Raw genomic sequence first — 14,492 nt, forward strand, 5'->3', positions numbered from 1 at the left:
CCCCCCCCCCCGTCACACGTGCGATTGATTTATTGGAGTGCGAACTCAACTAAGGATGAGCCAGGGCTGTCCGATTTTCGATTTTGATCATGGTCAGTTTCTGGCATCCCTAGTTGATAAATGTAAATAAATCTCAACATTCAATTTCTAGCATACAGAATAGTTTTCTGGTGTTTTCTAATGGTTATATCCTTTTGTACCATAATGTAGGTCTAGTGAATATAATTATAGTTTTTGAAAAATACGCATCACACATCTGCTTGTACACAAGACGTTACATCACCCTCTTCATTAGGATGATAAGTGTTTATGCTTTTTCTTTGGTTCGGACTCCACTGTTACATATTTATAAGTACAGAAGCAGACAAAGGTGGAGAAGAGGCTCTTTCAAACCACTCGTTTTCTTGTCTGACTATGCCGGCGTGACACACAACACAAACAAATACAGCAGGACTGCCTGTGTAACTACCCACGTATTTATGCCTGCCTGCTTTATCCATTCCCTGCCTCTGTAGAAGATCTTCTGCTGTTCCAGGACATCAACTCACCGAACAAGTCAACCTGAAGAGAACTTAAACTGTGCAGCCTTCTCTACGTTGGATTTCCTGTCTGATGGAGTTTTGAGGTGAAGGGTGACAAGGCATTAGAGCCTCCATCCTTCCCTGCTACTATCACATTAAATAGATCTGTCTTGCCTTTGCCTGCCAAGTAACTGGCAAAAAAACAGTGTAATACAATTAAATCCAAATGCTGGCTAACAATATTACAGACCAACCACAAAGCCAGCTCTCCCTCTCTTTTCAGAGAAGTATAGCAAGGAAGTGCGTCAACACAATCTAACAGGATTATATTTGTTGTCGTTGTATGAAGATCAAATAGTTAATACATGCTGTCAATGCAAAATCTAAAACATAAACAAAAACAAAAACCACCTCCAGTGATACAGCTAATGTTTTCTATTTGGACGGAGGAGATGGAGGCAGGCAACTGTTGCCGTGGAGATGTGGCACACATTAGGTCGCTCGGCAACAAGCCATCATGCACAAACCAGAGCCACTCCCATGTGACTCGCTGTATGCCCATCCACCTCTCAAACGTCATGTGTGGATGGGCTCCGTGGCATCTGACCAGCCTCCGCCACTGACAAAACATTTTACTGCCAAACACCTCCAGGGTCAGGGCTGCAACTAATTATATTTTTCATAATAGAGTTATCCTCCGATTATATTTCCAAAAAAATAGGGAATTATTCTATAAAATATCAGAAATTATGAAAAAGAGGTTGAAAACTGCTTCTGATATTTTTGCTTAAAAAATTACTTAAACAATTTATCATTGAGCAAAGTAGTTGCCGATTGTTTTTCTGTTGATTGAATAATCAACCTATTGACAATAGCTAAATTCAAGATTTCAGAGAATATAACCTTATCTTTTATTGTGTCCTCTACAAATGTTAATTTAATTAACTAGATTCATACCAGCTCAATTCATACCTGAGGCTGTGACAGATGAAATTAAAACCGTCTATCATGTTGATCTCATTAATATAAAGAGAAAATGTTCAATACTAAATGTATGTGCTTCATTAAAATGCTTTACATGGAACTAGTCATTATTATTATCATCATTATTATTATGATGATGTTTTTCATTTTTATTATTTATTTTATTTATTTCTTCTGCCCTCCCTTGTTAAACCCCATCCCTACTGACTTTGTGAAATACACATGCACACATATGACAATTAACACCTCCTTGTTTCCTCTTATCCTACATAATGTTGATAACTGTCCAGTCACTGTGTGTTCTTTCTTGAGTTGTTCTGTTTAATTTCAGTTTCAGTTTTGTTTTGACTTAACTAAAATAGGGCATGACTATGCCCTATTTTATTGCACTTTTGTATGATTAACATTGTGTGATGTTGAGTATTATGTATTTATTTAAAGACAAAAATAATTTAATAATGTATAATTGGAATGGTTAAATAAAGAAAACATCTCTGAACATATTAATTAGTACAATTCAAATATAAAAACATCAATATTAGCCTTACATTAAGGAACACGTGCAATAAAAACAATTGTGATATATCTTACCTTTGTTCTTGATTTTACTTTTGACTTGACCTTCTGTCGCCTCTTCAGTTTCTTCTTACTCAAAGCCTTCTTTCCCCTGAAAGTACACAGTGGTTGCTCAGTATTGCAAAATACAGCATCACATATTACAAATCTCATTAGCTTTATTACAAATATGATGAAAGGAGAATTAGACATAAACCTAATAGTCAACACAATTATTCTTTAAGCCAGAAAAACCAACATTCATTGTTTACTGTGTAGACTAGCTGTCAAAATGTTGAATTAATGTCAGATGTCTTTTATAGTAACCACATCTTCAGCTTATATTTTAAGAAGCTAGCAAGTGTGTTCCCTTCTTCACTATCAGACATATGTAGCAGGAGTCACAAGGTTCAGTGTCACTCATTTTAACAAAGCCTCAAAACAAGCACAATTTTGTTTTTGTGGAAATGTCTTCTTTTAAGCTTTTGAACCGAATTTGCATTTGGCTTTTCATGATAAATTCCCATTACGAATCAGGCTGCCAGGACCAGTGTAAGGGACCAAAAATAGATGTACAGTACTAATAAAAAAGGAAAAGGCTGTGCATGATTTAGTAATCATTATTCATAACTACTAAATACAGAAAAGCAATGCATCTTGTCAAGCCCGGAATAAGAGTTTAATTATAGTTTAGTTATATTACTCAATAGTGCAACTAAGTATTGATGTTTAATATCTTGCCATCATATACACTTAGATTAACATTCTGCAACCTTTTGATCACAAAGTGACAAGCTACACACAATACCAAAGTAAAACAAGGCTGATAAAATGTCTGATGTTTACAATAGTAGGTAATTCACAATGGTATGTGCAAGCAACATTTCCACCATCATATTAATAGAAAGATTGTTGTTTAATAAGATGGTAGTTCAAAATAATATAATGAAGAGGTTGAAACACTGTTGTTGCTCATTTGCATAGAGCTGTACATTCAGAAGGAGATGGTTATGACAGTATGTTTCAAAAGCATATAGTCGGTTTTTGTACATGGAGAGGGGGATGGGGGATACAAAAACAATTGAGTTTGTGAGGGAGGATGCTGCAATGATCCAGATACTCTGTCTACAACCTGACTGACTGCCTGAATGACGTAACTGTATTACCCGCTAATGCTAGAAAAGCAAATGAGTTCATCCACCTCCCAAACATCCTCACCCATACACGTCAAACGTTGTGTATGGAGGGCCATATGCTGTATTTATTATGTATGTCTTATCATTATCAGCTTCTTGGAAAAAAACGAGCTTACAAGAGGATAACCTGGGAAATGCTATTTATCGTTAGTAACGTCAGAGCCAGGAATCGAAACAGTGACGCCGTTGGGCCTACATCCACACAGCTACATTAAATTATAATAAATGATTAAGTATCTTAACATATCGTGAAAACGCAAGCTTTGGAAGTTTAAAAGTGATTCACAAAACAGGAAAGTGTAAGACGTTTGTGTACATTTAGCTGGGCAATGGCTATATCGCTCTAAACAAATTGCTGTCATGACAGTTAGCCAGCTAGCTTGTTTTGAATATAACTCTAAGCCGATAGAGCACATCTTTGAATGTGTTTAACCCAGGTAAGTAAGGATTTTAATTTCGATTAGATTGTGTCAATGACTAAAGAAAACAGAATCTCCAAAGCACCTAGGCTGCAAACCTCTCGAGTAAGGATGAAGTAACGTTAGCTTAGCTGGCTCTGATAAAGCTAGGGAAGTCAGAGCCAAAATGCTACCTAGCAAGCCGACTCCTTCAAGAGGGTGCACCCAAAATATGGGGCTCCTGGCATGTTGTTTGAAGTTAAAACAATGACTTGTATGACTATAACCCGTCTAGCTCAAGAGCCATGCATTACTGTTGACAGAAGTGTATATGTTGTTGAACTGTAGTACCGTTAAGCAAGGGTTAATGATAGCTTATGGTAGTTAGCACAGCTAGCCCTACAGATGACAGACCAGCCTCTCTGATATCTACATTTTTACGGTAACCACTCACCGTCCTTGATTTATCCCTTGCTCTTTATCATTAATAGCGGTGGTATAAATCCGTCTGTATCGTTCAGCCAGTGCTCGCCCTGAGAGTAAAAGCTGGTACCGAGTCCGACAATCCGACTGGGCTCCGGCTGTCGGACAAGAACCCATCCCAGAACCGATGGTGGAGAGCTCGGCTCCTGCTCCAGATATGACCCGGACACCCATCCCCATCGACGGCGATGAGGAGGGCAGAATCCCTCCACCGGCGGCCGCTGCCGCAGCAGCACACATCATCGTTTTGGAGAACAATGCATATATTACACAAAAGATATCACAGCTAGATAATTTCTAGCCATCAGATGCGATCCACTTGTCATCAAATCCGCCACATGTCACATTATTTGTCCGTTCCAAGTTGCAGAAATACCACAATTAAACGTCCAAGGTCCCCGGTTATTATAAGCGCAAATTGTAGCCAATCTGGTGGTGCAGCTACGGTCTTCCTATCCCGGCCACAGCGTCAACACGGTGCTTGTCTCCCGAAAATAGATCTTCTCAAGCCATAATACATGTGCTTGTAAAACAGCAGAAACGGCACCGTTAATTTCCAAAAACTGCCTGTTCGTGTTTCGGTTTCATTCGTTCCTTGAATATTTCTTGACCCCAGAGAGGCAGCACCCTCAGTAGGGCTGCCATCTTAGCTCCATCATCCCTCCCCTCCCTGGCTGAGTGTTGCGTCGCTAGCATGCCGGGATATTTTCATACGACTATACTGGGCGATGCTATCAGTGATTCATATGAACAATTATCTCCCTGTCTATACATATACCAATGCTTAGTTCATTATTTTTAACCCAAATCTTGAAAGTGAAATGCATCCTTTTAGAGAGAAAACAGAACCATATATGCTATTTTGCAGAGTAAGCACAGTCAGAAGCTGGACATTTAATTAGCAGATGTCCATACAGGGCCCCTCCCAGTTTGATCTAAAATTGGCACATTGAGATGACACATTTTAAAGACGATTACAAGCTGTGTTGTCCGTACAAAATGCTGAAGCTCGGGTTTGACCTTTAAAAATAGTGTTTTATTTAGTTAAGAATGCTTTGACTTCATCGCTCATTATTTCTTCTCTGCTTTTACCATTTACAATCAATTAACTACTGTTACCTCAGCAGCTGGGACCATGTGTACTAGTATTGCATGTATATCTCCTGTGGCCACTGCGTAACAGTTGCTGCAATTTGATATCGGACATAGTTTGCACCTTTTAAACTGTATTTATTGAAAATATATTTCAATAGCCTATGCTTTGCACAAGGACTGCAATCATGCTTTGATCAGATGTTTGTGATACAGTGAACTTCTTTACTGATCAGGCCCCAGCTGCAGTAGCTCTCTCTACATAAAGCAAAAGACAACCTTTTTTTATAAACATGCATGATGTGGATCACATTTAGCAAGATAACAAATCCACTGTCAGTTTATGTATGCCTTAAATGCACAAAATGCATGGGTATACTGAAGTGCTTACGTAATGCAACATGCACATTATTATGATAGTAATATTTGCATTTTCACCTTCTGACAGGGACAACACAAGGAGGAGCAGGAATGCTGCATTGGGGAAAACTGGGAGACACTACGTGTTACATAACATCAGTCGGAATGTCAGTGAAGGCCAAAATAAACAGAAAAACTGGTGCAGGTAGCACACATTTCACAGGTATGTGCAAAATATGTTGCAGTTGCAACCATGTTATGCTGAGAACATGTATTTAGCAAGTACATTTAAATAAGTGTTATGTGTATATCATCTCTTTCAAATGTGTTTACATGTAGATGTGCATGCACATTTATTGAGAGAGGTAGAGATACTAGAGATAGATTTACACAGGCCCTAGTGATGCTTTATTGGTTGCCAGGTTTTGCAGTGGCCCAATGACAAGAGAGGGGTCGGTCTACATTCTCTTCTCATAGCAACCAAGAGAGCATTATAAAGCACAATTTCACAGCATGTGTAAGTGACGACAACTGACTCTTACCGTAAGAATTTACTATCATAACACTGAGGGATTGTCCAATTAATATTTCAGTAAGACGTATTGCAGTGAACAGCAGCTCAGTTGAAGTGTATGATGAAGATCCATTGTAAATCACAAACTGCAGACATTTGTTGGCCCTCCTTTTTCAAGTGGTTTTCAGATAGAAGGTTTAAAAAATGTGGCATAAAAATTGTGTAGCCTAGGGATGCATTCACATTCAGAGGCTGCTATTTAATCCCTGGTGTTCTCAGCTCTATTCTGTTGGGATAAATAGAGCACAGAAGGGTGGGATATCTAGGCCAAGATTATGCCATAGTCCAGGCATGAGTGTCACAAGAATGAAAAGAGATGGCAGACATGCAATCCAGTTGGTGTTCACACATCTAGGAAGCAAGGCTTGAATGAAAAAGTCCTTGGAACTAAGTGTGTGTCATCAGTTATCCTAACACAAAAAGTCCTAATGTGATATATATGTCCTTGGGTGACTTGTAATATTTATCTTTTTTAAAAGTGTTGCACAACCTGTATTGTCATTTCCATCATTGTAACTCTAGCGCCATCCAGTGTCAGTAAATCCCACTTGAATATGTGCATCCATAAATGAGGCAGGAAATGATTGTTGACTGAAAGAATACAGTTTACCGCTTTCTAACATTTTCTTAATGATAATTATACCAAATTGCTAAATTTGACTTTGAATGTTTACCTTTTTTTAAATTAGCTGAACATGTTGCTAGTTCAGCTCAGAATAAAAATAAGCGTGGTTGTCTTTATTATGAACACTTTACGATGTGATTTTCATTCATGCTTGTTTCATTCAGATAATGTCTTTCTATTAACTATGTTCTCTTCCTGTTCACATTTAGCCTAGATCGATCATTCCAGAGTAATCTGCATTCCTTCTGTCACTGTGACTAGGAGGGGTTCACGTCAGTATCATGTTGACACACCTCTGCATGCTATGTGCCTTTCATACTTTTGATCATTCACAACAGGGCACACCCAATAATAAAACTCGCTGTCACAGACAACAGCGCATTTATAGTTCCAGTCTGATTGTCACTCAGTTTTATTTATACTCCTGATGATTTTGGACTTACATGTAACCCTAAATAACCCGTAACTTCCCTTTTGATAGCAGAAAAGAGGCCTCGTCTTTAATAGATGTAATTAAACATTACATTTAATAGAAGTTTTAATCAAAGTTTCAGTGCATATGTGAGACCTGTGCTGGCATCAGTTGTGTGCCTTTGTGATCAGCATGTGAAGGTGTAAGTACTTCAACTACAAAACCTGTGTGATACATTATTAATCTAATAATCTGATACTAACCCAGTAAAAACCACCATTCCTTACAGTACTTGTAGTAGCATACATGTTTAAAGTGCAAAGTCCATTGTCAGCCCTCATTGATTTAAAACGAGGGCCTTTTGTTCTCAGTTCAAAGTTCAAGGGGACAGGTAAATCATATATCTAGACCTTAGATAAATATATTTTTATAGTTTTTCTTGCTTTATGTCACAGTGAATAGGAATCAAATTTTTCCAATAGGACATTATTTAATAGTGTCTCGTAAAATCACATTACAAATCACTTCAAAGTTATTGAAGGTTAAAGAGGCACACACTTCCACACCCACATTGCATTTCTGCTTACTCGAAGTAGAATTTCAAGTTCTTCAGCACTCCACCCAGTCAAATTGTTTCTGCCGATTGACAACCGAACAATTATTAAGGTATAGACGACGATGACAGAAAGAGAAAAATCTGGAGAGAGAGAGCGTTTTCTTTGACTGTCGTCTGAAGCCACACCCTTGGGTGGCCTCAGAATCTCCTCCCTCAAGGTTAAAAGCTCAAGGAATGACAAGGCGTGCAAACTGTCAAGTGATAGACAGGTGATTACAGCTGAGATACAGTAAGAGTTTGCTTTATCTGTCCAACTAGGCATCAGTGAAGGTACGTACCCAGTCTCTTTTAATAATCTTTTGTCAGTTGCCAGTTTATAGTAGTATTCTTGTGTAATGAAATGTAAGACATAGGAAAAGAAATTGCTTAGAAAAAAAGTAATGATTTTAGGAGTTCTGTGAGACCAGATGTTTAATACTAGGGTCTAATGGTCCTGGAAAATAGAAGCAGAAAACGTATTGTAACTATGTAATGATGTACTATTTAAGTGACTTTAAGTATATTGACTCATTATAGGGACACATCGCACACACACATACACACTCTTTTATTGAATTTATGTTAGCTGTTTTTGCTTAAGATCAAACGTTTACAGAGAAAAGTGATGGTGCTCAGCAAACATGAATGATTTGCATATTTTTCCTACTAACCTGTAGAGTTGGCACAGACATGTTCAGTCTTGACAGAGCTTTCAGTCAACGCTACTAAACTACTTTGAGATATTGTGTCAGATCTGCTACACACTATTATATAGTAACAGTATAGTAGTCATATTTTATAGGGACACAAATATTTAAAGCATCTTGTAGAAATACACTAAAAAAGTAATTTAAGTACCAGTGTGTTATTGACAGTACATTTTTGATAGTTACTGTATTCCTCAAGAACAATGTTTTTCAGCTTCACAATGCTCAATAAAAGGCTTATATGTAAAGGATTCCACTTTATTAATCATGATATGTTTTACAGTTTATTCTCAAAAGTACAGAAAGTTTAAAGACAACTCAAAGTAAACAGTTCAGTTTTTAGCTCTGAAATGCAAGACATCTGTGATATGGATCTTTCAAACAACTTCAAGCCCTACGCTAAACCATTTTTTTTAAAGGCAAATAGCACTAATTTGACAGAGCAACTTATAATCAGACATATTGTGCATTTACGAATTATAACCACCCTCCCAGCTGTGGACATCTGCTTAATTGTTCCTGGTATGGATTTGTTTGTGCTCTGTAGTGCATTTAGTTGAATGGGCGTGATCTTATCACGAATAGCTAATGGAATGATACTGGTACGCCCTTCTGTTTTTCCGACAATACTGTGTTTGAAAAAGGTGTGTTATGAAGGGCAGGTGGACACAGATCAAGACAAACCAGTTTGGGGCTCAATCAGTGAGTGGCATGTTGAGAAACACTGCATGCCATAAGAAAGTGCACATACTGTAAGGAGAACAATGACATAAGTAATAGCTTTGATTGTTAAGTTCATGTAGTGATCTCAGGTCAGACGTTATTCCACAGTACCATCTAGTGGCCAATGTGGCTTCATTATGTGATGAATTTCCTTGTTTTTTCACACACAGGTTACAAAATGAGCGCGTATTCAGCATACAAAGCGCGTAAGTATTAAGAGATATAAATAAATAAAATACAGAAAACTAAAAAACCACATTGTAATGTCAATATCCAAAGGTTGCATTTGTCAAATTATGTTAATCCAACTCTTCTACAACTGTAATACCTGTTTATTAATTGTATTCAAATTGATTTATTTCATCCGTAATATATTTTTCTCTATTTCTTATTTCACATTTTCTTTTTATTGTTATTATTTATCGCACATTCATTTTTAATCACAGCCATAAGAGTAATACAGTACGCCTGTTTTTTAAATATTGGAAAATAAATGTTTTTAATATTATTGAGTATTTAGTAGCCCTTTATATATGTAATGTAAGTCATTACTGATGACTGAACAAGCTGATAATTAGACAGTAAACGTAACAGCACAGGATAAAAATAAATGTCATATAATAAAATAAAATAAAATATATGAAGATTGATTAAAAACAGTATAAGAGATGAAAGAAAATGCCAAATATCAACATATTCTTTACGCTGAACTGAAAAGCCTGACAATGAAGAACAATGATGAACCCATTCACAACCAAATTATATTTCAAACACAAAAAAATACTTTAATTGTGTATTTTACTCAAAATGCAAATCATTGGCAATCATTTTTCTTTATTCAAATACTTAATTACATGTCATACTTTCTGTCCATTTCAATGCAAGACAATTCTGAACACTTTAAAACACATTGAATATGTATTTTGTATCAGCCTCATCATCATCAGTTTCTGAAGTATCTCCAGGAAACAGTACGTTCAAAGCCACCTGAGTGTAATATTATGTGTACATTGTCCAAAAAGAATACCGTAGGAGCTTCACTAATAGGCACTTTCGTATTAATTTAAGTTTTTAATGCTCAAAATGAGTCTAACTTCCTTGAAAATGTGAGTTGGAGACACTCAAGTCTTTTTTGTTTTCAGCCTCCCTGCTGAAAGACAACAGCTGGATCAGAAAAGTGGACGATGAGGATGAAGCTGTCGAGTGAGTCATGAAAACATAGTGAACAAATCAAATATTCCAAACTGGCAAACCCACACAATGCCATAGCTGTTGGGTGTGACTGGTAGTTCAATTCTACCTTTGTCTAAAAAAAACCTCTTTCTACATTCCTTTTGCAAGACACAGTGATGAGTCGCCTCTGGTAGTATAAATGAATTAACTTGTGATCTTTTTTTCCCTCCTTCAGCCGAGATCCAAACTTTGGCAAAACTGTTCTAAGCCAGGTCAAAACCGATGAGACTTCTGTGGGGTAAAACAACAATTAAATATTTATTCAATAAGGGTCGCACAAACAGCAACTGGGTGTAATGTAAAAATGAGCCCTTAGTCTATTTACATCCTTCATTGTCCTTTGCTCACAGTCCAGGGGGTGAGGAAGTAAAAACCACCACAACTACAAAAACTTCAACATCTGTGCAGTCGCTCAGCAAGAGGTACGATATTAACAAACAAATCATTTGAACAATTTTCAAATGTTTGTAGATTTTGAATAAACGTTGTGTTAGCAGTTGTTTTTGAAAAACAGAAAACAACAGAAAATAGCTTTGATTGTGATTCTGTCATTGTAGATTTACCGGAAGTCAGGATAAGACGAGCAGCAGGTTAGTATTTATTCTCATTTATAGTTGTTTTCCTCTGCAGACACACAGTGCCTGTTCATTTGTGCTGAGATCCTTTATTTATGTTCAGGCTCTTTGAGTCATTTTAACCAAACTGTTGCTTAACAATGCATCTCTTTAACCAGCACCCTCCCCTCCAGCAGGACATCCTCCTACTCAAAAAGGTACATTTTCATGATAAAACAACAAATGGTGCAATATCTAGCTTCTTTTTTGTTATATTAGTATGAAGTTATCCTAACATTCTGCTTCTTTGTAGCAGCACATACTCATCTCCGAAGTCCGACTCTCCCATCAGGTATGTAAAGCTTCAGTCTATTGCACAAAAAGCAGCAACGACAGAGTACATTATGTGTGATTTTGTTTATCATATCTCAACAGAAATACTACATCCAAAACTGTCATAGGGAAACCTAATATAAGGTACTAACACTTGCTACTAACCAAACCACAGGAAAGATTACCTGAGTATTTGTTAATTGGTTTTTCTATTACTCCACCTTAAGCTCAAGGACCTCCTCGGTCAGCAAGGATGGCACAACCACTGAGACCACCTTCACCACCACCCAGAGTCTTAAGTAGGAAATCAAAAATCATTAAGATGTTTCAACTTATCACACACTGATTCTGTGTCTGTTTAATGACAACTCCGGTTTTTTTTTCCAGATCCCCTGTGCTTAAGAGTCCCACCATGACTGAGACATTCAGTGAGAGGGTCAAGAATACAAGCAAAGGGTAAACATATACTTCAATATAATCAATGGTGGTCTAAGTACTCATAATCATATTATTAGGTTAACAACAAATGACTAAGCATCAACTGTTGCACACATGTTTTTTCATCTATTGACTCTTCTCTTTGTTTTGGTAAATGTGGTGAAATATATAATCATCTTATCCGTTTGGGCCTCTAAATGTCCAAATTCTAGGCGTCACTCATTCAATCTTTGACAATGTGTTGTCTTTTATAAATGTATCCAATGTTTTAATCTGAATTAATCTAAAAGGTCACAAGTAACTATAGTTTTTAGATAAATAGCTAGGTGAAAAGTGCAATATCTTTAGTTAATGTATAACATTTGTAGAAATGCACAAGTAAAGTACAAACTCAAACTTGAACTCAACTACAATACTTGAGCAAATGAAATATATTTTCACACAGGACACTATACTCAAGCTACTCACCAACAAAGACAACCGTGACTGAAAGAACCATTAGCAGCAGCAACGAGTAAGATGTTGGCGCATAATGGACAATCATAAAAAAAATGTATTATTAAATCATAATATAATTTCAATCTTTACATCACTTATAACTTAAACTGTATTTCTGTACAGTGCTGAGGACAAGCTTTCTGACACACTCATCCCCTCGAAGAGCATGGGCATTAACTCACCCACAGACAGGTGATATTTTCATACATAAAACCTAGAAAATAAATCACGTTGATAATGACGCCAGGCCTTCAGTAACTACATACTTGTTTTTTTCTTTACAGCAGAAAGACTGTCTCCACGGTTCAGACTGTGACAGTGAGAAGCAGCGCTGACACTGAGTGAGTTTCAAACCATAGTGTGTACAATACAGGGGAGGCTGTGTATTATTTTGGTAATTTTATATTCAAGTTAGTCAGAAGAAAATGTCAAAAAACGAAATGTCTTCCTCTTAAAAACAGTCCTTATACAAATGCACCATTTGTTCCCATTTGAGTAATGTCTTCTAAAACTACAGTAAAAGAAATGACTGAGACTTTTCTAATAAATTAAAAATATATGTACATCTTCAATTGGAACAAATGGACTAGAGGTTGAGTGCAAAAGACAGGGTAGAAAAATCATAAAGTACTTTGTTTCATGGGATTTGTTGACGAAAAGTAGAACATAGACACATGTTAGCCCTATGCTTCTAAACCATGACCTCTATAGGGATATCCTTTATATACTGTATTGCACTGAGCCTATACATAATAAAGATTTAGCTCCATGCACATGAGACACGAAGGCTTATTTGAGGCCCAGATGGTCAGTGGGCGTGTGAATGGTGTGAGTGTACAGTGTGGTCTTGCGATGCCTGTTCCCCTTTCAGTGTGTCTTTGTGCCTTAGAGCGAAGATAAGAATAGATAGATATAATAATAATTTTTAAGGTAATATAACCCTTCCATATTTTTGTATTAAAGTAAGACTAAGTACATTTTACAAGAAAATATAACAGGATATTTCTCTTAGAAAATAAAAGATGATTTAATAAGAGGTGTAAAGCTCCCATTTTCCAACTAATATGCTTACATTTTTACATCACCTACAACTTAACCTGTATTTCTGTGCAGTGCTGAGGACAATCTGTTTGACACACTCGTCCCCTCGAAGATCAAGGATGATTACTCATCCTCAGACAGGTGATATTCCCAAAATAAAACTAGAAAATGAATTATATGGATAACAAGTCAAGGAAAAATATGAAATATTCAAAAACTATATATTGTAATGGAGTTTTTTGTCCCTCTTTACAGCAAAAGAACTATCTCCAGCACTGAGTATGTGACAGTGAGCAGCAGCAGCAATGGGTGAGTAACTGCAGCACAGCTTTAACAAACTGACTATAACCATAAATACCAGTCAGTCTGATAACAATCATTTCTCTTTTTTTTCAGAAATGATACTAAAGCTACCACCACGACAAGGAGTTCCACCTCGTAAGATCGACCTCCTTCAATATTTTTTTATTTTTAAAATAAAAAAAGGATTTCAAACTCATATGTTTGTGTGTTTTTTTTCTCTACAGTGCCGAGGATGACCTGTACGGCACCCTCTTGCCTAAATCCATCACAAATGCATCCAGTCTGTCTTCTTCCACCAGGTGAGATGCCTCAGTGAATAACCTTTTTACAAAACACAACCATTTATTTATCATGTCATTGAAATAATTGCATTGTCATTGTGTCAGCAGCAGCAGCAGCAGCATCTCAAAGAGAGAGATCATCACAATTGAGAACAGCAGAGGGTGAGTGCTGGATTTGAATAATGGAAGTAATGCCATGGTTATTTATTTGTTCCATTAAGTTATCCTGGTTTCTTCTGACATTGTGTTTTATGCATTTAGAGTCTCAAGCCCAGTCTCTTCACCATCCTCCACCCACAGGACCTCCAGGTAAACATGCTGACTGGGATAAAATGGGGGTTGATGCCATATGAAGAAATGTGTCTATATTTACAGAGGAAATACTATGTGTATTTTAAAGGTGACCTATCATGCAAAATGCACTTTTGTACGTCTTTTATACATAAATATGTGTCCCCGGTGTTCCAGGGAACTCACCGAGTGTCAGAAAACACAACCCTCTCTATTTTCCTCCATACCCAAATCTCTAAAAAAGGGGCTGCAACGGATCTGATACAGACTGATCCAGATTTGAACACTTTTACAC

General features: G+C 36.9%; 2 protein-coding genes across 4 annotated transcripts in view; one reads left to right on the top strand and one right to left on the bottom strand.

Moving 5' to 3' along the window:
- mycbp2 (MYC binding protein 2) overlaps positions 1–4,806 on the bottom strand; it is a 68,250-nt gene extending 63,444 nt beyond the window's left edge. Inside the window, exons 1-2 of the mRNA XM_010786394.1 lie at positions 4,109–4,806; positions 2,097–2,172 (exon numbers count right to left, since the gene is read on the bottom strand). Of these exons, the coding sequence (XP_010784696.1) occupies positions 2,097–2,172; positions 4,109–4,380 (348 nt within the window). The 5' untranslated portion in view covers positions 4,381–4,806. The remainder of the gene's footprint in view (positions 1–2,096; positions 2,173–4,108) is intronic.
- Positions 4,807–7,863: 3,057 nt separating this feature from the next.
- Positions 7,864–14,492, top strand: part of scel (sciellin) — a 9,578-nt gene continuing 2,949 nt past the window's right edge. The window contains exons 1-21 of one of the 3 annotated variants that reach the window (XM_010786378.1): positions 7,864–8,086; positions 9,396–9,431; positions 10,158–10,196; positions 10,368–10,428; positions 10,634–10,696; positions 10,809–10,880; positions 11,016–11,048; positions 11,192–11,230; positions 11,326–11,364; positions 11,448–11,489; positions 11,573–11,644; positions 11,733–11,801; positions 12,229–12,297; positions 12,405–12,473; positions 12,566–12,622; positions 13,395–13,463; positions 13,578–13,631; positions 13,719–13,760; positions 13,850–13,924; positions 14,012–14,068; positions 14,168–14,215. In XM_010786378.1, the coding sequence (XP_010784680.1) occupies positions 9,404–9,431; positions 10,158–10,196; positions 10,368–10,428; positions 10,634–10,696; positions 10,809–10,880; positions 11,016–11,048; positions 11,192–11,230; positions 11,326–11,364; positions 11,448–11,489; positions 11,573–11,644; positions 11,733–11,801; positions 12,229–12,297; positions 12,405–12,473; positions 12,566–12,622; positions 13,395–13,463; positions 13,578–13,631; positions 13,719–13,760; positions 13,850–13,924; positions 14,012–14,068; positions 14,168–14,215 (1,097 nt within the window). In that variant the 5' untranslated portion in view covers positions 7,864–8,086; positions 9,396–9,403. The remainder of the gene's footprint in view (positions 8,087–9,395; positions 9,432–10,157; positions 10,197–10,367; positions 10,429–10,633; positions 10,697–10,808; positions 10,881–11,015; positions 11,049–11,191; positions 11,231–11,325; positions 11,365–11,447; positions 11,490–11,572; positions 11,645–11,732; positions 11,802–12,228; positions 12,298–12,404; positions 12,474–12,565; positions 12,623–13,394; positions 13,464–13,577; positions 13,632–13,718; positions 13,761–13,849; positions 13,925–14,011; positions 14,069–14,167; positions 14,216–14,492) is intronic. The other 2 variants (XM_010786380.1, XM_010786379.1) reach the window with 2 other exon arrangements.

Source organism: Notothenia coriiceps, unplaced genomic scaffold (assembly GCF_000735185.1).
Source record: "Notothenia coriiceps isolate Sejong01 unplaced genomic scaffold, NC01 NC01_scaffold00029156, whole genome shotgun sequence".
Taxonomy (NCBI): Eukaryota; Metazoa; Chordata; class Actinopteri; order Perciformes; family Nototheniidae; genus Notothenia; species Notothenia coriiceps.